At 40.8% G+C, this 24,199-nt stretch overlaps 2 protein-coding genes across 4 annotated transcripts; both read right to left on the bottom strand.

Annotated features, from left to right (window-relative positions):
* Positions 1 to 1,903: 1,903 nt before the first annotated feature.
* On the bottom strand, positions 1,904 to 7,186 carry LOC116921464 (homeotic protein distal-less). Of its 2 annotated transcripts, none has more exons than XM_045172561.1 (3): positions 6,035 to 7,186; positions 4,608 to 4,783; positions 1,904 to 3,746 (listed from the first exon to the last, which is right to left on the bottom strand). In XM_045172561.1, the coding sequence occupies exons 1-3, from the start codon at positions 6,480 to 6,482 to the stop codon at positions 3,120 to 3,122; spliced, it is 1,251 nt and encodes a 416-aa protein (XP_045028496.1). In that variant the 5' UTR covers positions 6,483 to 7,186; the 3' UTR covers positions 1,904 to 3,119. The 2 variants fall into 2 exon arrangements, with proteins under 2 accessions (XP_045028496.1, XP_045028495.1); XM_045172560.1 differs by having other exon boundaries at positions 4,608 to 4,789; positions 6,035 to 7,178.
* A 5,890-nt stretch (positions 7,187 to 13,076) lies between these two features.
* On the bottom strand, positions 13,077 to 24,187 carry LOC116921462 (putative thiamine transporter SLC35F3). 2 transcript variants are annotated; one of them, XM_045172556.1, is made up of 14 exons: positions 23,817 to 24,187; positions 22,884 to 23,729; positions 21,785 to 22,817; positions 19,656 to 19,945; positions 19,323 to 19,542; positions 16,587 to 16,687; positions 16,272 to 16,508; positions 15,515 to 15,731; positions 15,236 to 15,414; positions 15,013 to 15,141; positions 14,741 to 14,949; positions 14,545 to 14,634; positions 14,265 to 14,394; positions 13,077 to 14,113 (listed from the first exon to the last, which is right to left on the bottom strand). In XM_045172556.1, exons 4-13 carry the CDS (start codon positions 19,857 to 19,859, stop codon positions 14,298 to 14,300), a joined length of 1,683 nt encoding a protein of 560 aa, XP_045028491.1. In that variant the 5' UTR covers positions 19,860 to 19,945; positions 21,785 to 22,817; positions 22,884 to 23,729; positions 23,817 to 24,187; the 3' UTR covers positions 13,077 to 14,113; positions 14,265 to 14,297. The 2 variants fall into 2 exon arrangements, with proteins under 2 accessions (XP_045028491.1, XP_045028490.1); XM_045172555.1 differs by having other exon boundaries at positions 14,741 to 14,930.
* Between the last annotated feature and the right edge of the window lie 12 nt (positions 24,188 to 24,199).

Below are 24,199 nucleotides of genomic sequence, written 5' to 3'. Positions count from 1 at the left end.
ATATTTTCTTTTACTTCTCTGCGCAATAAGGGAGAAAAAAAAAAAAAAGAAGGGAATATATTTTTATTTATTTATCTTATATATATTTATATATATATGCCCTGTTCACCTCTTTTGCCCGCCCCCTCTATCGCACACACACGACATGTCTCGCTGGAACGTTTTATTTTTTTTTTTCGGAGCGATGTACGCCGACGAGCGCCGTCGTACAGACAACATAGGCGTGGCGTATAGTGTACGGGATGACTCTATCGCTTAACAAAAAGAAATATTCTAATTCTATAGAAAATGAATTGGTACATATTCACATTATTATTTTTTTTTAACTTGACGTTGTAGCCACCAGGTGCTCGGATGATGTCGAACCCGTTCACAAACATAAGAGGGGACCATCTGCTTTTTATTCGCATTGACGGAAGTACTTTCCTCGCAATCAATTGTTACGCATTTTTTTCCTCGAAAGGTGGACACACAAAAAAAACTGGATCAACAATTGATTGAATTTGAAAGTATAAAAAAAAACGTGTGTTGTCTACATTATCTCGCCACTCTATCGTATATATCTTGTAGATAACCTATTGACGTTTTCATCACCGTGCACAAGACCGTTGTAATTTGAATCCGCCCCCGCCTACACGGTCTGCCATTAGAGATTTGTGCTGCTCTCGAATGAATGAAGACTTTTATTTCCTCCCCCCCTACGTCAGATGGACTCTGTTCATTCACTATCGAACAATAAAAGATGGGAAAGAAAAAACATACCAACAGTTTTTTTTTTTATTTCGATCCCCTCGCAATTCTAAACGATGGCGCGCGTGTGTCTCTCGAAAGTCTGCAATTAGAACCGTTTTTTGTGGCACCACACCCACCAAGTCACCGGAACTGTCGGATCGTCTTCTCTTTTGTGTGTTGGCAAAGTAAATGATAATAATAAAAGAAAAAAAAAACACACATGGAAGAGATGCAATCCAACAGTTACGAACAAGAATAAAGTTTCATCCGACGTCGTCTGTCGAATGTTGTATGAAATCCGATTACAACAAGTCGCTGGTAAAAAAAAACGCAGATGAGGTTCGCTTGAAATGCGGAGAAATGGCGCACGAGATGTAATTCTTTCACATTTTCAATGAAAAGCAAAGAAAACACTTGAAAATGAACGACTTTTTCTTGATACCGTGAGTCGGTCGCTGGCCTTGCCCGCGTCTCTTTGACGCTGCTGGTGGGGTTAGCCGGCGATATGCCCGATCCGCAGATGGCGTGCATCACGCTATTTGCATAACACACGGGGGCATCACCACACGTACACAGGCACACACACACAAAACAAAGTTTGAAGTCGTAGCGAAGCAATGAGAGAACCAACTATGAAAAACATGGGAGAAACGAAAGAAATGAACCCGGCAGTGTTTTCAAGTGGTGAAAGCCCCGAAGCGAGGCTCATCATCATCATCTCGAGACGTAGATGATACCAGAGACAGGGACCTTTTTTTTCTTTTTCGTGTTGGATGCTGAAGGATTTGTTTTTTTAAATTATTATTAAAGAAAAAATTAGAATTTTTTTTTGAAGGAGTAGGGAGAGTTTTTGTTTTTGGGACTGTAAATCAGTTAATGAAATTAAATGAATCGTTTCTAATATGCAGTCCTAAATCACTGTGATGGATGGGGGGGGGAGTCTCGTGTATCTGTGCCGTTGAAAATGCAATTTGAAATGATATTTCGAGATAATATGACGGGAATGTGTAACGTTTGTTGTTGTTGTTGAAGGAAATAAGAATTTCAATTGTTGAAACGATTATGTTTTTGTTTTGTATATCGACAAACACAATTGTTTTTTGTGTATTGGGATGAGAAACATCACACATTTTTTTTTTGTCATCATTTGTTTGTTTTTGTTTTGTTTTTGTTTTTACGTAATTTGGGACACAGACGAAGATACACACGCGCACGTTTCAGATAATGTCGTGAATTTTCAGAGACAACAGGGAAATGAAATGTTTAGGGGGGGAAATGGATGCGATAATGAAAAGGATCACGTACACACACACACATACAGAATGAGGGGTAAAGGATGAGGACCGGCTAATATGATACACATCACTCGAGAAACTCCCGCAAACAAAAAAAAAATATTTTTGAATAACAGTTTTTTTTTTTTTTTATGTTTTCTTCTTTTATTTTTCTACTTTTTAATAAATGAAAAAAAAAAATGGTTTCAACAACAAACAAAATAGAGTTAGAACATGTACAGTCGATCGGGGCAAACCATTTGAAAATTGGCTAAACAAAAAATTTTTCCGTCACTCACGCCCCCCCCCCTTTTTTTCCCCCTCTTCGTTCGATTCGAAGACAATCTACCAATCGAAACTCTTTGTTTAACGCTGTACACTGTATTATTCATTGTACTATAACATCGAACTTAAATATCTTCAGTTGCAATGTGTTTCAGTACAAGGAGGACAACCAGCAAAACGAAAATGAATGGCGCGGTTCTTTTCAATTGTGAAATGAAAAATGAAAATAATTGTGGGATGAGAATGCGATCCTCCTAAAAACATGTTTACTATATACGTATATCGATTACATTCCAATTGGAGAGGGGGGGATGTAGAGGGATGTGTCTCTATTGCACCCGAACAACGAAAACTTGTGTAGTGTGAAGAATGAATTCATTTTTATTATTACTATTATTTTTTTTTTAAATAATAATAATAATAATAATATTAACAGGGGGGGCGCAGTGATGACGCAAACGCACAGAGAGGAAATCTTGCATACGACAAACCAAAAAAAAAAATACTAATGAAAAGTCAATATATTTTGTATGTATATCAGTAGAGTTTAAGAAGGTAGTGGTAAAAGTCAATCAACCGAAATGAAAAAGAAAATTGGATTTAAAGAACGCGCAATTTCTCAAATGAAGTTTCTAAATAATTTATCGAGAATTTGACATTTAAACAATTTTTTTTTTTTTTTTATCATTGGCTTTTTAAAAAAAAATTTTTCATCTAAACAAGAAAAGAACAAATCATCACCTAAATCTTCACGCCTCTTTTTCTTTTTATTTTAGTTTAAAAAAAAAAAATTTAGTTTTTGAATAAAAAATAGGTCGTGATAGTTTCTCATGTGAGTAGACCTTGGTTCATGGTGGCGGCGTATTGCCAAGGGTAGGGCATGCCGTAGTTGGCGGCCGCAGCCGCTGCTGCCGCCGCGGCGCCCATTTGCTGCTGCAAACTGTTCGGATGGTGGACGTGGTGGACGTGGTGGTGATGGTGGGCCAGACCGACGGCCGACGCTGGATCGCCCATTTGAATGAGGTTGGGCTTGGTGTCGTGCATCCAAGAGCCGCCCGTCGACGAGCTGAGCGGCGGGCTGCCCGTTCCGCCGCCCAGCAGTAACGTCGGCGGCGGGGGTGACAGGTCGCTGACGGGCGTGCCGGCCGACTGTTGGTGTTGTTGCTGCTGTTGGTGGTAGTTGATCATGCCGCCGGGATGTTGTTGCTGCTGTTGGTGCGCGTGCTGTTGCTGCTGCTGCTGGCCCATGCCCAGCGGTAGGTAACCGCCGCCCAAACTGCCGTCGTCTCCGCACTCGGGGCTAGGCGATCCGCCTTCCGACTCGGACGGCGACATTTGAGGCGTCGAGGCCGAGTTGTTTCCGTTCAGTCCGCCGCCACCGCCGCCGCCCACCTGTTGGGCCGCTTTCATCATTTTCTTGTACTTACTCCGCCGGTTTTGGAACCAAATTTTCACCTACAATCCGGCAAAAAAAAAAAATTCAAGACAAAATTAAATGTGAACAGAGTTGAATGTCTAAAAGGAACACACGCCGTTATGTAATAACACCGCCGGAAGAGTTTTTACTGAACAATTACAGACGCAATATTTTTTTTTTTTAAGACGTCCAGAGTCGGCATGCAATGAGCGGATTAATCCGTCTCACTTTTTTTTGGGGGGGGGGGGCTTAAACTTTTCCACCTGATGAAAAAGGATGTCGACGAGGTCATTTCTCTCTTATGTTTTTTTTTTATGTTTTTGTTAATGTTTTCAAGGGATAAGAAAATTTGCGCGGACTATTCCTATTGTGACGCAATGCACCGTGTTTTGTTTTTTCTCGGTTGATGGATGGCTATGGGCCATCCTTTTATTTGTCGAGTCTTTTTCTACGTAAAAAACTCGACTGGACATTTTCAAAAATCCTCGTTGAAATGATAGAATTTTTTTGGTTTTTTAGTTTTTGTTTCCCATTTCTGGAAGAACAAAACATCGAAAGAAACAACTACAATAAAAATGCGCTTGAATTCTGTTTCCTCCTCATGTGTTTTTTTTTTTTTTTTGTGAACGACACGCCCCCCTTTCTCGAATCCCCCCCCACCCCTCCTGCGTCTCAACACACGGGACTTGTATACGTTCCCTTTTGGTGTCTTGGCCCGTATAACCCCCATCCATCACGGCAGCTGAAGCAGCAGCAGGCGAGCCATAGCACAAAAAAAGGGGGGGGTAGAGAAACTTGGACACGCCCCCTCGTGACATATCGTGAACCTTTTTTTTTTCTTCTTCTTTCTTTCTTACAAGCGCCATTTTTGATTGTAAATGATTCCAAAATTTCATTACCTGAGTTTGAGTGAGTCCTAAGGAAGCGGCCAATTCGGCCCGTTCGGGCAGGGCGAGGTATTGGGTGCGTTGAAATCGTCGGTTGAGCTGCTGCAATTGAAGCGACGAGTAGATGGTCCTCGGTTTGCGCATCTTCTTGCCCTTGCCGTTGACTCTGATGCCCGAATCGAGCGAATCTTTATCTGAATGGCAACACCACAATGCGAACGGCCAGAGAGAGAGAGAGAGAGAGAGGGGAAAAATCAAATTTAATTTCATTATCTTCGAGGAAAGGAAACGGACGAGACACACGGGGGAGCAAGAAAAATTGAAGCTAAAAATGTGTTATTTATCACGAGAAGTCGGCGTGATGGATGACCTTTTTCTTTTACCTTCTAGCCTAATGCTCATCTGCATAATGATGATTATATTTGTTTCTCTCTCGTTTCTCTTTTCCTTTTTTTTTTTTTCTTTTTCTTTCGTTGGTTATTTTCCGTGTCTCGACCGTTTATCAATGATGATATTACGCCGACCTTATTAGTTAAATGTATCTATTTAGACAGGCTTTAAATGTCTTTTGCGCTGTGTGTGTGACGACATTAGAAATGCCCAATTGAATTTATCCGACGGGATATATTTAATTTTGATATTTTCTTTAAACGGAATTTTAATTCGACTCACGGACATTGCAGACTTTAGGCTGCTGGCTCATTCATCATCCGAGAGTCGAATGGCTAAGACGATAGGGAATGTTGTTGTTTTGTTATTTTCCCTTAAAAAATATTTATTTTTTTTCGAAAAGGGAGGGCCCGGTCCCGCCAGTTTCGCTGTCCTGCTCGTTGCGTCCACCACCAACACAGTGGATCAACGATTAATTGATCGATTCTTATCGGCTCGAGACGCACACAACATCTAACCTCGTAAGAGAATAAGACAAAACTTCTTGAGGGCTCCTTCTTTATTCTGGCCATCCATCACCATCCGCCCCCCTTCCATACATCATCAGAACGTATAACGTCTCTGGCGATCCCTTGTGTGTGTGTGTATATACACAAGAGCACGTTACACACGGGGCCCATCATTCGTTTTCTTTCTGCCATCGAATAAAAAAAACAGAAAAACATTTCAAAACAAAAAAAAACAAAAACTATGGCTCCGAATAAGACGAGTACCGCCGGCTCTTTTGTATCCCTCAGCGTTTGAAAAAGAAAAAAAATATTTCCCCCCCTTCTCTTGATATACTCTTCTGCGGTTCGTACATCTAAACACACCCCCTTCCCCCCCGTGTTATCCACCCCTCCTCTACGGAAATATTATTCAAAAAAAAAAAAAAAAGAATCAAAACAAAAGATTCGAACGCCCACCCCGTCAGCTTTATTTTATTTATTTCAAAAAAAAAAAAAAAAAAAATGAAACTCTAAATTTAAATCGAATTAAAATTGTCTTACCGTCTCGCGGAGGTGATGGACATTGCGACGGGTAGGGACTGAGGTGGTGGTATCCGGCGGCAGCGGCGGCTGCTGCGGCGGCGTACGAGTTTTGCGGCGTCATGTGCGAAAAGGGATAGCCGCCCAGTTGGTGGTTGACGCTCAAACTGTTTGCAGACGGATGTTGTTGCTGCATTTGCTGGTACGGATTGCGGCTCATGCCGTACGGTCCGCCGCCACCTCCGGCCGGTCCACCTCCGCCCGCCATGTGAGACGGTGGCGGACCGATGCCCGCCTGGCTGGCCAGGTGTTGATGCGCCTGTTGCAGCTCGAGGAAGGCGTTTTTGGACGCGTTGACGGCGGCGGCGGCGGCGGCCGCTTGTTGCGAATTGGCGGCCTGGCCGGCCGTCGACTCCTGTTGATCGCAGTCTGTTCCGCCGACGACGGAGTTGGGCGTTGTCGACGACATTGTCGTGTTGTAATCGCCGCTGAAGTGGCTGTTGATGAAACTGTTTGCCGAACTGGACGGCGGCGGGTGGGGCACCGGCGAATTCCGCCGGATTTGATGAGGCGACGGCGATTCCAGGGTTGCGGATTTTATTTTTATTTTTGTTTATTTACGAGTTAAACACACACACATAAAAAAAAAAAATGGAACTCGAGGGTTGGTCACCTGCAACGAATTTGATTTGCACTCGATGACACATACACATACACACACACACTCACAGAAAGAGAGACACACACACTGGTGATGAGCGTCTTGTTGCTTTCTCACTGGATAATTTGCTGAGCCAATCGAGGTGGGGCTTGATCGAATGTGTATTTTTCTATTGCCAACTTGAGTTGAGATAATGACACTGTCGACAACACTGTATTCCGAGTATTAGACAACAACGACAACCTCGAGAGATGAGAACGAATTTGTGTGTGTGTGTCGTTTGTGGAGGGAGATCACGATCGATGTGTGTCTGAGGTAAATGTCACCGACGAAACATAAATATCGAAACTATTTTTTTTTTTGAGGGGGGGGGGGTTTGGTTTTTACGTGTACGTTTAATTTGTCGGTGAGAGAGGAACGTACCAACAACACGACCGTCCTGGGCGGTAGTTAGCGAACCAACTGGTCTTCTAGTGTCTAGCCATTCACTTACACACACACACACGCAGACATACAAGGCCAGTACCATCAGCTATAGCATTACAAAAAAAAAGGGGGGGATAGAGAAGGTACACACACGAAAGAGAAGGGGGAGGTCTCTTGAATGGAGTTTGATCCCTCTCCTCCTCCATGTTGTATGTGTGTGTGTGTGTGTATTTCTTTTTATTCTGGCCATTTTTTTTTTTTTTTTTTCTTGTAAGGAAAGGTGTACTCCCAAGCTCCGCCCATTGTCTACTCTCCTATTGGTTCGCACGCGCCAGCCAACCCCTCTCGGCTTCCATTCGGTTCAGGGCGGAGCTTAAAAACAAAATTCAGTTTCGACGCCGTTCGGCTTCTTTTTTTTTTTTTTTATTCCTATCCCCCACCTACACACTCACGCGGCAGTTCGTCTGTGTGTGTGTGTTAAATGTCGGGATTTTTTTTTGTGTGTGTGTCGATTGCATCGGTGAGAGTCCCCCCCGTCCAGGGCGAAGATGTCCGCGTTGTTTTTTGTTTTGTTTTTTTGTTTTTTTAATGATGATTGTGTGTTTGTTGAAAAAGAATGGCGACCTTGAACTTGGCAATAAAAGACTTGACATTGTCTTGCGCAATAGTTATGATTAGGCAATTCTCTGTGTTATTGAAAACGCAGGATGAGGGGTAGATGATAAACGGAAGGATGAGAGATTAGTGAGCATGATAGGGTCTGAACAAAACATACGATTGCTTGACCTTGCCTCATTTCTGAGTACACTGGACGACACACATCGTTGTCCGATGTAAGTCCAGTAAGAAGGAAAGAAATCAAAAGAAATGTGTCGTCGTAATATTATAAATAATAGTATTTGACCCAGCGATAAGTGAAAGGTCTGTCAACCTGGGAATTGCCATTCGCTTTCATGGCGTTCGGTGTTATGGCTCACATTCCCATGCGGCACTTTGCCCGATGCATAATAAGAGTTCACCTTTCCTTTTTTTTATTATTTATTTTTTTTTTTATTTTGCGTACGTGGATTACACATTGCCGAATAACAATTCGCTAGAAAAAAACAAAAAAAAAAAAAACAAAGAAAGAAGAATGAGCAAAAATAGTTGTGCCTAAAAATAGAGCGATTCCAGGTTGGTCACCTTGAACTGTATTTGTGCCGTATGAGATATGAATGTATATATATAAAAAGATGTGATCAATTATTATGTCTCACTCTCTACGGTAATCTGTTAATGGGGTAGGGGGGGGGTTCTAATCGTGTATTTCCCTATCGTAACGATAATGAATATATTAAAAGAATTTTTGTGTGTTGATGTTCTTAATGATTGTGGACAAATGTCTAGAGGCGACACCAAGTGAAAGGTGTTTAGTGTATTTAAAAAAAAAACGCGCATTTAAACGGATAAATCAATTCAATGAATCAATTAAATGTCGCCTTTTTTTAAATTGTTATTATTGACATTTTAAATGAACAAAATAAAAAAAAATTGGGGAAAAGTCAAGTGCTTAGACGCGACACTTTTGCCACTTTGAAAAGGGGGGTGGGGGCATTAGAAAGAGATTAACATCAGGTCATCGGAAGTGGAGGGTTTATATTTTTTCTTTGGTGAACAACACAAACTATAAGCCCCCCCTTTTTTTTTCGATGGGTACTGTATCCTTTTTTCTTTCTCTTTTCACCTTCTCCCATGTTTACAGCTTCCATTAAGAAAGAGTTTTACCTGAGTCGCTTCAACACCTTTGACACGTATCGTCTTATCTCTTAAACGATGTCGCGCCATCTTTCGTTTGAAAGTGCGATTTAATTTTATTTATTTATTTTTTGTGTGTTTTTCAAGGTTTGAATTAATTCGATTATTTAATCACAATAATAACAGCGGCTTTTTTTTGAATGACTTCTTTTAATTATTGTATTTCTAGCCAAAACTTTGGGCAGTTTATCTCGTACCGATTTCCTTTAAAAAAAAAAACAATTGTAAAGGCACGGCGATATATAGTCTGTTGTTTGCCATCCACATAGTATTTAAAAGTAGAGTCCAGACTCGGGAAAATAATGTGTCTATATATACATATTAAATTTAAACGAAAAAAAAACAGAAAAATGGGGGGACCCCCAAAAGTTTGGAAGAAAAAGCGGGGGAGGAGGAAGGCGGGAGGGCACGAGAAAAAAGATAAGTGTCTCCTGGACCATATATATGTAAAGATGCAGTTCATATATTGGCGCCACGCTCCGACTGGCCGCTAAGATATGAAGGTAAGACAAGGAAAAAGAGTTGGCGGTGGATTGATGCGGATGAGACCCCTTTTTGCTCCTCCGCCCCTTTGCAAGAGAGTTCACACACGTACACACGCCCCGTCTTACCCCCCTGCCGCCGCCGATTTCTCTCTCTCTCTCTCATTGCCGAAAATTCAAATGAAAAATATTTTAAAACACAACTTTTTGAACTAAATCTGTTTTTTTTTTTTTTTTCCTTTTTAAACAATTGATTTGTATCGAAAATAATATTTTTTAAAATGTGCTACCGGTGTTGAAGTAGATTTTACCAGCCAAAAAAAAAAAATGTTCGAGTATCAAATAAGATGAGTTAGGAAAAAAAATAAATAAATAAATAAAAAAAAGGAAGGAGGACGATATGAAAAAGATGGGAAAGATAATTCAGACAAATATGGTACGTTAGAAAGGATCCCCGGTAGCTATAGCTGCTTGAAAGCATGTCGCCCCGGTTAGATGATATATATATTTCTTTTTATTTATTTTATTAAAATTTTTTTTTTTTTTTTTTTTTTTTGTATAAGAAAAAGGAAAAAAGAAAATATTTTTATAAGGAGAAGTGAGATTCTATTGTGTTTTTTTTCTTTTCTTTTCTTTGCTTCTTTTTATATATATATATGTACATATACACAGAGAGAGAGAAGTGAAAGACTGACGCAGAGGCCGAAGGAGGAGGAGTAGGAGGCGAAAGGTATAAAGGTAGGCGGCCACTGCGCACGTCACCGTGGCGCCAGGCGCAGAAAGAGAAAGAGAAAAAAAAAAAAGAATAGAAAAAGAGTGTACAAACCATCTCCGATGGGGGCCACAACAACCTACAGCGGCTGTAGATGTCGGTAGTCAATACAAAATGCAAGTGCTGAGGGGGGTACAACAACAACAAAAAAAAAGCCTTGCAGCTATCGGTGCGCGATGGACTGTTGTTTTTTTTTTTTTTTAAGGAATCAAAAAGAAATGAGTTGTGATGTGAATGGGAATTTAACAAAAAGAGATGGGGAATGATGGACTTGTAGTAGAAATGCTGAATCAAAGAGCGGAAAGAAAGAGGTGAAACAAGTCTTGAATGTTTGCGTCGCACTTTGTATCTTTCGTGAACGCGTTATAACACATCCAATATCACCATGACAACGTGTTTTTCTTCTTTCTGTTTGATTTGTCTATTTGATTCGTCTCTTTTTCTCTTTTAGTGGATGTTTTTTGATTGTAGACTACTAGCGCTGTCTGTAGGAGGAAGTGCGCTTTTAATTAGGAAACCACTGAAGTTTTTGGCACGAAATAATCCATTTATTTCTGGCGAAGAAAATGAATGTTATTGGATGTAGTTTGCAATGAAATAAAGGTGGCACTAAAACCGGGTGGGTTTTTGTGCAGATTTAAAGCGAACGTTAGCCAAACAACATCTTGAACAAATAACGAAACATTTGCGTTCTTTCAAACTCGGGTGATGAGTTTCTGATTCGTAAAATTACATTTCAGACGACACACTTTCCATTAAAAAAAAAAAATTAAAAAATGGATGGGGAGGGGCACAAGAAAACTTGAACGCGTGTATAAATAAAGGAAAAGCAAATCACGAAATGATTGAAATCGAGGCCAGTCGTTACTGACAACAGGCGGCTGTTTTTACATAATCTTAATCTGTTTTCCTTAACACTGTTAATATCATTTCTTGTTTAATTCAAATTAAATTCGAGACAATCGAGCGCCAATTTCCAAAAAAAAAAATTATTCTTACTCGTACGAAAGGCGACACGTAACAACACGGTTGCATAGTTCGTGTGCTATTCACGCGAGATTCACATTTCATCACCTGAATTCTCAATTTTTCTTTTCCCCCCCAACTTTCAAATCTCCCGCCATTTTTTTTTTTTCCTATCTTACCGTTGTCAGCGTAGCGGTGTCGGGGTGAACGCGTGAAAGTTGGGATGGAAAATGATTTTTTAATGTTCTCTGTTCTTACCTCAAAAAGAAAGAAACAAAAAAAACAAAACAAAAAATTTTTCTTTTAACTTTTCAGAGCGTCGATGTGCCGCCGTTGACTCGTTTAACCTCTTCCCACTTTTTCGTCTTGGCTTCTTCGGGTCGAAAGATCGGGCTCGACGTTATCCGATCGAGGGTCAAACCTTGCCGTGTCTTCAGTCAACTTCCCCCCCATTTTTCAACCAGAAATTAAAGGGCGTGACACGATCATCTGTGTGTCGTCGACATCCGTCCATCTCTGATGGCACACACACAATTGACATTTTTGTTTTTTGGCCAAACGAAACAAAATGGACATGTCTCAAATATGATTTCCGTTAGAAAATGTCTATATGTAAACGTGACTTGGCGTGAGATGCCTATCCTTTGTGTGTGTGTGTGTGTGTATGGCCGCAAGGCATTTTGCTGCCGTATCAATCGGCCAAGCACGATCGGTAGTCGTATATTATAATATCATATCAAATAGGGGAGAATAAAAAAGAAAAGAAAAAGGAGGTCAAACAAGCTGGATTGCTATTGAACTCACGGTATATTTTATTTCATTTTTTTTGTTTGTTTGTGTGTTCCAGCTATACCTGCATGATTATTATATATGTACGCGCCATCAGATCTACATATATACTGTAGCGCTCCCGTCAGCTATATCCACGAACGCAAAGAATGAAGAGTCTGCGTCTATATATGTATCCATCAGAAATATATATATATACATACAGAACGTGAATCACGATGCAATAATAACGGCCATATACAGACAGGTATATAATAGACTTCCAGCTCTTGTGTGTGTGCATATCTACTGCTCTCAAGACAGGTAGCTTGCAGGTGTGTACCGTTTGAATCTGTTTGGCTTTTTCTTTTATTTCGCGAAAGGGAACAACATTAAAAAGACGTTTTCGGGGGAGGTAATAGATAAAATCTATCTGTGTCTTCTTCTTGTTCGTTTATCGACGTAAACTCAAAATGTGTGTGTGTGTGTGTGTGTTGTTGTTGTTGTATTTCTCGCTGGAGGAATGAGAACGACGTAATAACGATTTTGCCTTTAGAGAATGTGCAGGACACTCTGGCTGCGTAAGAAAGCAATTAGAGACCGAGTCAACGACGAAACGAATACATAAAAGAAAAGGCGAAACGAGAGAGTCCCCCTGTGTTTGACCCGCGTGAGTGACCCCGCCATTTCCTCCCCGCCACCGACTTTCCTTTTAACTCAAGTAACGAAAAGCTCCTCCCATTTTATCAAGATATTTTTTTTATTTATTTATTTTTTTTTTTTTGGGGGGGGGATCGCCATCCACACCTCGTGACTTTTAAAAGTCAAAGAACAAAACTTTTTTTTTTTTTTTTAATATATTTTTCGAATTTCTTTCACGACAACCGCCACTCCCACTCGCTCCCGGTACGTCCATCCCATCCGACAGGGTAGGATTATTTGGCAGTACAGTTGCGCGTAGTCGAATCTACATACGTGCACGCAATAGGAGGTAAACATACACACCTGAACTGGTGAAACAAATAAAAGAACATGGTAATTGCAAATTCAAATCAACCTGTCGTTCGCGATTTTTTTTTATATTTATTTATTTGTTTGTTGCATTTTTTTTTTAACTGCATGGCAGTATCAAATAGCTTCGGGAATGATTTGATGGCGAAATGAAATAATTTTTTTTTTTTTTTTTGCAGGAAAAATTGGCATACATTGTATTTCAATCATCTTTTACATAATTCGAATTGATTCATTTCAGATAAAACTAAGAAATCGAGTTCTTGTCTTTCTCTTTTCGTTCGTTTTTTTGTTTTTTCTTCTCTTGTTTTGGCACAGCATATTATTTCGAATTATTTCAATTGTTGTGTGTGGCGTCTTTGATTTGATCAAATATCGTGCTGCATTTTTCGCAAAAATAGAGGCAATGATAATCGCCAGTAATCGTCAGTAGGAGTTCTACTTATAAAAATTCAATTGGGGTTAATTCATTTTTATCAAATTTTTTTTTTTTTCTTTCGTTCGGGGGATTTCCCTGGATGACCTCGGAAACGTTTCCAGTCCATACAGTTAACAGCAACAACATTAAACGACAAAACGTCGATGTATTTACAGTTTTCAACGTAGGGATAAATTTAACTTTTTTTTTCTTTTGTTTTTCTTTTGTTTTAATTTAAGTTTTAATTTTATTATTATTATTTTTTTTCAATGTTTCCTTTTTTTTGCTTTTCTTTGGCTTCTGGTTTACGTGTTATTGCTACACATTGGAACATGGCTGCCATCTAACAGTCGAACGAAACACTAATCACGGATTTACCAGACGGTACAGCCATCTAACGGCCAAATATTTATCGATCGTAATTGACGAACGTATAATCGATTCGAGTTCAATTTCGTAACACTCAATTCAAACCCACAATAAAAAAAAAAATCATCAAGCCCTTGATGGGCGTAGAGATTTGCATATGACATGTAATGAATGAAATGGACGATTTTTCTCTTCATTTTCAAAATTTCACGTCGTTTCTCTTTCGTTGGCCGTGTCCGTTGGAAAGCACATTCGTCTCTCCAATGCTAAACAGGGAGATGAAAGAGCTCTTCCACCACCACTTTGGATCTTTGACAGTCATCTGACTCTGCCCGATGGCGATCGCAAGTGAGAACGACTGATGTAACCCGTCCTAAGGTCGACAGGTGCCGTGGTCGGCAATCCTGGATGATGATTTAAGTGTCTGCCCCATCTAGAGTCGTGATGCAATCAATCAGTTACGAAAGAAAAGAAGAAAAAAATGATTATCATAATAAATAACCGGTTAGAAGAAAATGATGAAAGAATAGTTAAGAAATAATAAATAAATGAAATATCTATGTGGATCAATCGTCAGCTGTTACCTGAGTAAGCGGGTTAGGTAATCAGGCCAGTTTTCAGGCAAGAGCACCAAGAGAAAGCCGTTTACAATCATGATAGTGCCGGCTAGTTTCATGCCTTCGAACACGACCCCGTTGAGGTTGACGTCCAACACTAAACAAACGAAAAAAGAAAAGGAAAAAAATAAAAAATAATCATTTTTAAAAAATGCCCGCACATTTCAGAGTGTCACTATTGTGAATTTTTGTTTTCCCCCTTTCTTTCGCCACGCTTTCTAAAAATGAATTTTCTCGAAACTTTCACCTGCAGACACGGGAATGGCCAACACGAGTCCAAGGTGAATAAAGACCTCGTACGTTAGAGCCGGTCCAAAGTTGCCCAGCAAGTTGGCCGCTGTGGTGTGTTTGTTTCAACATGTAAACATACGAGAAAATTCGTTTGGTCAAAAATAAGAAATCGAAAACGTTGGACGTTGGAGGGGAAACATAAAATGGCGCACCGAGAGAGAGCGATCCGGCGATGGCCAGCGGGACCCAAGGCACTCGATTCCAGGTAATGACTTCGAGTCCGGTGAAGTGCAACGTCAAGACGACCGGCCATAACAAGACGATATTGAGGAGACCAATCAGCGAGAAGAAAAAAGACACCTGGCCGTAAGTAGCCTCGCCGAAAATTCTCTTGAACGACACCTGGAACACGTTCGTTTATCTGGATCACGTACAGGTTCATCCGAAAATAAAACTAAAAAAAACAAAAAACAAACAAATGTACTTTGTAAACTGCCGATCCGGCGGATGCGGCGGCCGCTAACACTACACCGCCCAGGGTAGGCGATCGCGTTATACCGTCCATGTAAGCTAGAAGGGCTATGCCCGTGTTACACAGGATAACTGCCACGATCTAAAAACAAACATGTTTCAGTCATCATTGTTGGGTCTGTTTTCAAATTCTTTTTTGTTTTTTCATGTATGGTGAATTGGTGATGTCAAATTACCCGTAATCCGACGAACTGGTCGTGGAGGACGACCCAGGACAAGAGGTAGACAAAGGTGACGTTTGTGGCAAAGAGGGCCATGACGTCGGTAGCGTCCAGGACGCTCAACGCGTACATGTACATCCAGTTGGTGCCGACCCATAGCAGACAAAACAGGCAACAACGTCCGATAAAAGTGCCTACATTTGTTTTGAAACCAATTTTTCGTTTGTTTTTCATTGCATTTTCAATGGAGTAGACGTACGAGTTGATGAGGTATAGACTATAGTTTTACAGTACCTAACGTGAATCCCTTGTCGCGGAAGGCCAGGACGGAGTCTCTGAGCTCTGCGGCTAATTGGCGAGGTCCGAATCGACAACTGAGGGCGCAACAGAGAGCGTAAAGCGGCAGGAAGAGCGATGCCCAGGCCGTCATGGTCCAGGTGCTAAAGAACGATGCGTCGTACGTGTATTCTTCGCCAAGCGGTTTCTCTGGCTCTTGTTGATGTTCTCCAGACTTATTATCATTTTTTTTTTTTTTAAGAAAGAAAAGAAGAGAAATGTGATGCATTGAAATTCAAATTTAGTTTTAAACTATAGGTCATTAATTCGTATGTTTGTTTTTTTTTGTTTGTTTTTTTTTCCCTGCATTTCAACACGCAAAATATCCATTTATTTGCATACTCTTTTTTTCTAGTCCCACCCCATCAGAGAAGAAAGAAAAAAGTTTGGTTATCCAAATAAAATGTTTGTGCCTGTTCATCTCTCTCTATTTTTGGAAGGCATCACTTCGAAATTTTTCGATGAGAACTGACCACTGTGCATAAATCCTTGAGGCGTTTCACGTCTTCGTGACGATCGACACAACTCACGCCAACCGGCCGGTCGATGTCCGATGGATGACAGTCTCTGTTTGTTCCCCCCCCCCCCAAAAAAGAAGTCAAACAATGTTCAATTGTTTCCTTTGTTTTTTTTGTTTTCTCCCGGTACTTTGGGTTTCCCCCTCGCGATTTTCTATTTTTACAAACGAAATTTCATAGAGAGGCACTGGACTTACATCGTCGAAACTGTGATGATAAAGGTCGAAATAAATGGGGGTAGTGATGGCGCTGGTTGCGGCTACCGTCGGCGTTACGGTTGAATGATTGCCATCGCTGGCGTTGCTGTCGTCCGTGTGCTGGACGACCAGGACGGCGGCCACGTGATGGACGGTGCGGAAAGTGGATTTGAGTAGATGGGTGGCGCCCACCCAAGCTGCAGACACGCTACACATGATCACGACACCCCATATCGACTAGTTGCGGCGATAAAGGCACAAATATTATTTGATTTTGAAAACATTTTGTTTTTTGTTTTGTTTTTTTTTCTTTACTTTGCGCACGCGTTCGTGACAACAGCGACGTAGGAATGACAATTGAGGTGTAGTGGCCGGCGTTGGGGGTGAAGAACCGGTCGAACCCGTTGTAGCTACTCCTGTTGGTTGAATCCAGATTTCAATGTGGCGCCAATAAATTTCAATTTCAAATAGGAAACAACAAAAATCGGGTCGATTTCAACGTCCCTGAGATTTCGTATCGATTCACTAACTTTCTAAAGGTTCTCCATTTTTTTTTCTTTGTTCTTCCCCTTTTTGATTTAACCTTACGAATTCCGACTATAGACAAAAGACAACTCCAGCAATTGCGCACACAAGGAGATGTCACGCGTGTGACTTCCTGACGACCTTCGGAAAAGCTTTTTTTTTTTGACGTTCATACGAGGCTGACAATATGACGACAACGACGTTATGGCGTCATCAAACGTCAAACGAAAGCAAAAGAGACAGAGAGAGCACATGTCTAGATTTTAAGGAAGGGGCGAGGGGACGGTGATATGCACTGAGCTTTGCAAATCGCTTGGAATACGCAGGGATTCAATTATTGATTTTTGCAACTGTCTTTGACATGTTCGTTGCTTTCGAAACTGAAGAAGAGAATCGAATCGTAAAAGTATTGAATGCCAATTTAACGGCATAGAAATCGAATTGCATGGCATGCGTATCGAAGACTTCTTACGTTTGTAATCGCGTTTTTTTGTTTTGTTTATCTTTGCATTTAAATTGGGATTTGTTTTCTCGATGGAAATGAATCCCCTGCGTCGGAACGATTTTTATTAAGAATCAGGCCTATGTGTGTACGGGGGGGGGGGGCATATCTTCTCATTAGCCGACGATTGGAAACACACAGTTGTCCTGGTAACGGGCGCCCGCCGTGATTACGCGCGGGTTGCTCGGCATCGGTAAACAGAGGGAACGTTGTAGTAGTACCATCAAGTCGAATAGCTTTTTCTAACGAACGTTTCCCCCTGCAACTCTTTTCGTCTTGGCTAAAGAATTTTTGGATTTCGTTCGTTTCTATGCCGGTCGTCGTTTGACATTTGAGATGTAGAAACTTGGAAAGAAAAACGAATGGAAAATGATTGATTCCAAGTTGATGGGCGGGTAATTGAGAATTTAACCAACGGATGAGGAGGCGTTGTGTGTCTATGACGAACGGGATAATATGAAAAGCGCAAAGATAAATGCGGCAGGGGCTGCTGGTATTTAGACGGGATTACAATTAAAACGGTGGGGCGTGAAATTGCAGACGAGCTCCTTGCTTTTGGCTGTCTTTGTCGCTACCGTCTCTTTAATGTCTCAATGTGTGTGATGCTCAACTATTTTCTTTTGCCTCAGACTTGAAGGGCTCATCTCTATCGATCGGCTTATCGTTTTCTTCATTCCCTCCTACGTACATCTCCTTCTCTCGCCTTTGTTTTCTTTGTTTTCTTTTATTCAGAGGGGGAAAAACAATCATTTTCATTCGTATGGGAAATTGACGACTTAGGATCAAGATTTTTTAAAAAATGTAGCGCACCCTCAGGCGAAATTAGCGCATTCTTATCAAAGTTCGTTTCTTGTCTTTGCCATTTTGATGTGTGAAGTTTTTTATTATTTTCAAGTGACGTCATTTTTGTCGGTCCACGTATGAAAATCGGTCGATGATTTCTTTTCGATTAAAGTCGTTTATAGTTGACGCTCAGTCCAAGTGGGGACGATGGATCACGGCAGTTGTCGCTTTATTGAATATTATCGCGTTTCCGTGTGACGTTCTACCGGTCTCGATGCTCTTGCCTTTAATCGAAATACACGGGGGAGTGTATGCGTAGAAGATGGGACTGTCGATCAAAAAGTGGGCCGCCATGTTGATCGAAAAATCATCGCTTCAGCTGCTTACTCTCTCTTACGTATTATTCCTATTGTAGACATCGTGTGACGTCATAGATATCTATCGGGTCGTTATCTTTTATTTATTTTTTTGCCCACCAATAAATACTACTCGCAGACATCAATATATGCACGGACTTGTATATACCGCGTTCAAGTAGAGTTTGTACATTATTGACTACAGTTCTTTCGGGGCTTCGTTTGGCTGTCGGGCCTTGCAGCAACAGTATGCGCTGACGTTAAGTTATAGAGCCGCTGCGCTGCTCGACTTAATGTGTAGCGACACTGACCGTAATTGAATTTGCAGTCTGTTCCGACCAGTGTATGTCTCTTTAGTCCTTTTTTGGCATTGTAACATTGGAAAACAAGTTTTTTTTGCGATGTTTTTTTTTGTTTGTTTTTCTTGTTTTTCTTGAAAGCGCTCGGCTTAATATTAGGGACACGAAAACTATTAGAGGCGGAGCGAAAAAGTTTTGCCAGCCGCAAACAACAAAGTGCTTTATAGATCCTATACGGTGTCGCCTTTTAGATGCTCTTGTGATGCACCTCAATAAATAAACGATACCAGTAGTAGAGTCTAGCCGCCCCCCCCCACGTAACACAACCAGAGAGAGAGAGAGCATGTGTGCGGTTACACTATTTAAGAGCCGACTTTCCAATAATGGCGTCGAACTTTAGGAGATCGATAATCAGTCTCTTTTCTCTCGTTTTGCTTATTCCAAAAGAAATATATATTTTGTACAGCAAATGTTTCAAGACTTTTCTGTTCTTAACTCGCGGCCATTGGTCGGTTGGTGCGTTCGAACAAGAATGCAAAAAATGATGTTTAAAAAAAAGAAAAGTCGTTTCAATGTATCATCTCACCATCTACTGGTACTGTTAATGATGTAGTGACGTCACTGGTGGCAGTCGTGGCTGCCGTCGTCTCTGCTGCCTCGAGAGCTACGATGCTCTCTAGAGTACCTCCATTGACAGCAGTCGTTGGACCACGACTCGCATTATCACCGCCGGCAGCAGCCAGCCCTTTATTCTTGTTCTTGAAACTCAGACTGATTCTTCCGGCAGGAATAGACGTCAATTCCGACTGCAGGGTGGGGAGCATACGAAAATGTGGACAGAAATTTCAAAAAAAAAATGGGTTGTATTTTTAAAGGATAAATATTTCGAAAAAAAACAAAAATTGTGGAAATATGTTACCAGGTGAGTCGTTTCGTCTGTGACGACAACTGACGGCGTCTTGGGTCTCCTAGTTGTTTCACGTTTGATGGATAAAAGGGAAGCCAATGAGCGTCGTTGTTGCTGGTTGACGGGCGATGATCCCGTCGTCGTACCGTCCAGCTGTTGTCCCGGTGTGCTGTTCGATAACTCGGCGGTCAGCTGTTGTTGAGCCTCTTCATCCATCTTTGCGAGTTTGAGTGTCGTTTATATCGTTCCTCTCTCTGCCTCTTGAGGGAGAGAGACTTGGCTCGTCGCAAAGTCCTTTCTGTCTGGAAAAAAAAAAAATGGACTAAATAGAAAAATAGCAGATGCGTTTATGCATCCAGTAAAACAGAAGAACACGTGAATGTATACAGTTAGGTAGGAGAACGAGATGGGCATTGCGCTTGTTGTTCTAAATAAGTGACTTGTTTAAGACCAGAGATCAGGACTTGTTTCGAATGGATTTTTAAATTCCATGTGGTTCTTTTCGTATCATTTAAAAAGAGGCAAAATGGCTTTTTGAATTTTGGCGCGGATATTTAAACAGTCGGTCTAAAGCTCCCAGTTGTTGGCCAATGTCATGGCTACGACTTCAAACGAATTTTTTATTTATTTATTTATTTATTTTCTACAGCCACTGCGAAAATAATGCTAGTCTATATTTTTATTGCCAAGTGGACGGTATTGTTGACGCTATTGCCATGGTCGGTCACCGCAGTTCCAGCGATTGTACGTAGCTCTCTTGACTGTGTGTCGATATCGATTCATTGACATATATATTGGCATCCAATCCTGGACCTTTTCGACTGTACTGTCCACAGCTCGCCTCTCTGTGTGTGTACTCTGCTCCTTATGAAATCAAATTGAAGACGAATCGATTCGCCCACAACCTACTACGTATATATGCACTCGCCTATGTATACGCACATTATATAGGCAGGATATGTGGCTGGTATGTAAAACAGGGCAGTCGGAAACAAAATACACATAAAGCTCAGACTAGAAGGAAAATAGAACTGCCGTTATTTGATGAATCTTTTATTCAAAGAATATAAACTCAAGTAAATATATGTAAGCTATTTGCAGTGGCAAGAGTAACGATGTATCCGATCTGGCTGTATCAGCTGCATGTGTGTGTGTTCCATTATCCATTTCCTTTCCCCCCCCTTTCCCCCACCCCCCTCTTTTTGTAATTCCTAATAGGTCTTGCTTTGCTATATAAAAGATTATGTGTGTACATCTACGGTCTACATTGGAGCTGCTATTCAAAAAAAAAAATGCACTGTCCGATTTTCTATTGAAAGTGACGTCATCATGGGCGGGAACTGATAGTTGGATGTAACTGCGAGTGTCGAGTCATTCATCACTCGGCATGTTACATGTTGTTTTTCCTTCCTTCTTTTTTTTTTATTATTATCATTTTTTTTTTATAGTCCCTTTATGGGCAGGAGGGACAGACGGATGGCAAGCGGAAACTTGGTATACCGGGCCTTCGGATGTGATGTTTAATCGAGCGGGAAAAATTCAAATCGTTCACAATTTTGTTTTTTTCTAAACAAGACCACTACCGCACCCTGTGTATATAGCTAGGTTGTCAACCTATAGTTGATGTATTGTAACTTTTATAAGTTAAACGAAGCTGTAGTCTATTGGAAATGTTTCAACTTTTATAATTCTTTTACAGAACCCTCTATTTATTGGACGATGTTGAAGAGAAAAAATTCTATTTGGGTCGAAGCGAGTCTAATAATCGCTTTAGCGCCGGTTCACGAGAGCCCTAAAGCGTATAGTTTAGGGCGACACTTTGGTGAGCTCAGCGCTTCTTTTCTAATGTGACTTGTCATCACCCTCTTCTTGCTCCTTCTGTACATCTTTGCTGGAAGTGGTTCCGAGCCTTTTCCTATCTAATGACACGCAGAATTTGTCAAGCCTCTTTTCTTCAAAAAGATCCCCCCACATCATTTATACATAGAATTGCACACCTCTCTCTCTATTGATGCCATAATCTAATGCAAATCTATCTTCCAATATTCGATTAGGTTACGTAGATATTTTGAAAACAGCTTTGATTGTCTGTTGGTTTCTGGAAAAAAAGGAGCGTATTTTTAAATGTCTGTAAAATTTACCGTTTGCATACGATGTCACTTGAAATGATTCAGTTGAAATTTCTCTTAAAAAGAAAATGACTAGTGGTCTGGTCACTTGATGATTGCAACAACGTCCAATTCCATGATGGAACACAATAACAGAAATCGATGACAATACGCCCACCAACCAACAGAGAAAATACAAAACAACAGAGACTAAATGTCTAATCACTGAAATTGTCCTCTTTTTTTTTTTGTGCTGACAAGCTAACTGTCCACTTGCCGGAAGAAAAAGGCAAAAAAACAAAACACGAACGAATAAAAAAAGCACCGCACTTTGACGAAGAAGACCGGCGGGTTCAGCAGCTACTGGCGACACGAGGTGGCGCGTACGACTGTGGCGACTGCCTGTTCATATATACACCTATATATATATCTACCACTGCTCTCTATACTCACACACACACACACACACACAAAACAGATATGATCTACACACAACACACTCTACCAGGACCACCGCTGCCATCAACCGTCATCGGGAGGAAGCGGCGGTACAGAGGATCTACGAACGAGAGCTTCTGCTCGGTTTAGTTTGGCCCAACTCTGCCTATATACACACACACACACAGTGTGTGTGTGTGTGGCGTTATTGATTGAAAAAGGACAAGAAAAGGGAGGAGTCTAAAGATTCTCGGTATGTCCCCCCCCGGAACGGTGTGGACGCGCAGTCCTGCGTGTTCGGGAGTGCAAATACGAACTGGTTCTATCCATGTTCGGAATGTCTTGTGTGTGCGTGTGGTCCATGTACACTAGATCCCGTATAGTTATTATATGTATTTTTATTCCATATGGACACGGACGTGTAGGTGAGTTCTATGTTCGTACATCCGAAAAGATGATGAGACGGGGGAGAGCTGCATCCAAATATCGCGCAACATTTTGCTCTTGTTGAGATCCGTCTTACATATATGCATAACTCCCGGGATTTTGGTGTTCTTCTTTAGCCGGAGAGATAGTGTGGGATGCGAATGATACTCGAGAGAGTATAGCAAGATCGTACAGCAGGTCCCTGTGGATAAATATATTTACATAATGGAAATAGACAGTTGCATAGGCTAGATGTTCCGTGACTTACCTCACTCATTTCTCGTCTTTGATCTCAATGTCACCCGAGCTATTTATGTTGGGTAAAAAAAAAATCCTCACCTCAAAAATAACCTAAAAAAGTTGCAAAAAAATCTTACAATCACTAGGAAAAATGAGATAAATTTGTATGCATAAGATCAATATCGAATGGTAAATATCAAAATTATAAACATCAATATGCAAAACGCGTCAGCTATTTTTGATTAAATTCCAACAAGCAATCTTCCCTAGACTACGGCTACCCTCCTTTTTTTTGTGTATAAATCAAGAACGATTCGAGAAAGTTTCATGATTGAATTTTGAACGGCAGCTGGAGAAGAAAAAAAAAATAGAGAAGGTAGATCTGACGATGAGATGAGCAAAAAAAGACTTTTTTGATCGATCTTATCGATCGTCATCGGAATATAAAACTGAAAAAGAAAAGGAGAAAAGAAAAAGGGATGTCCCCCGCGTGCGCACAGCCATTTTCGTATCGATCCATCGGATATTTATATATGATGACATTTCCTCTTCTCAGTCTTTCTCTCCGTCATAACATCGGCTGAATCTTTTCTCTTTTGCTCTCCACGATGGCGGCGGATGAAAGAGCAAGGAGAGCGACATGCTGGTCGATGATCAACGTTCCAATGCGTCATCGTTGACAATGATTTCTCCAGAATAACAGCAAGGCATTATGAGAACTTGTGGGTGAGACGACTGCACACGACAGGGGGGAATGTGCATATATCTACTCACGAAAACGTTAGTCTTCTTCGTCTTGTCATCCATTATTCAAAAGTCGTGCGCTCGCCTTTTCAAGTTAATAAAACCGACGTGGCAAGCGTGTGTTGTGTAGCTACAGGAATCAAAGAGAAAAAAGTTTTGTATCTTTTTGTTTATAAACATACTGTGTGACTTATTTTTATCTCATCCTTATTATTACCTGACCGTTTGTTTTGTTTGTTTTTTTCGAATTTGCCAGTGGTATGCATATTGTAATTAGAAGTACCTGCGCAACGTATGACTACCGGATTTTTTTCAAAAAGAAAGAAAAAGTTAGAAGCAGCAGTTGCGATTATAATAGAGACTTGATTCTTGGCGTAAATGGAAAACTGAAAGTTTTCGTAAGGGGGGGGAATCCGGTTTCCCCATTTTAGACAGTAATTTTTTTTTTTTTTTTAGATTTTCCGTTTTCTTTTAAATGAAGAAAAATCAGTGATTGATGTCGTAATTGTTGGGTGAGTGGGCCACCAACTTTTTGTGTGTGAAAATATTGGAAAAATACGTGTCACGGCAGTTGCGAGATAGCGATTTGATTTGAATCGC

This window comes from Daphnia magna, linkage group LG4 (assembly GCF_020631705.1).
Source record: "Daphnia magna isolate NIES linkage group LG4, ASM2063170v1.1, whole genome shotgun sequence".
Taxonomy (NCBI): Eukaryota; Metazoa; Arthropoda; class Branchiopoda; order Diplostraca; family Daphniidae; genus Daphnia; species Daphnia magna.
This window is presented reverse-complemented; position numbering and strand designations above follow the sequence as displayed.

What these genes read in the sequence shown, in the direction of transcription:
- LOC116921462 (XM_045172555.1), bottom strand. Translation starts at nt 19,859, where the DNA reads ATGGATGAAGAGGCTCAACAACAGCTGACCGCCGAGTTATCGAACAGC. An exon ending in CAGACGAAACGACTCACCTG is followed by an intron (nt 19,543 to 19,655) that starts GTAACATATTTC and finishes CCCACCCTGCAG; the next exon opens with TCGGAATTGACGTCTATTCC. An exon ending in TACCTAACCCGCTTACTCAG is followed by an intron (nt 14,114 to 14,264) that starts GTAACAGCTGAC and finishes TCACGACTCTAG; the next exon opens with ATGGGGCAGACACTTAAATC.
- LOC116921464 (XM_045172560.1), bottom strand. Translation starts at nt 6,482, where the DNA reads ATGTCGTCGACAACGCCCAACTCCGTCGTCGGCGGAACAGACTGCGAT. An exon ending in TCCATCACCTCCGCGAGACG is followed by an intron (nt 4,790 to 6,034) that starts GTAAGACAATTT and finishes GTTGCCATTCAG; the next exon opens with ATAAAGATTCGCTCGATTCG. An exon ending in TAGGACTCACTCAAACTCAG is followed by an intron (nt 3,747 to 4,607) that starts GTAATGAAATTT and finishes GCCGGATTGTAG; the next exon opens with GTGAAAATTTGGTTCCAAAA.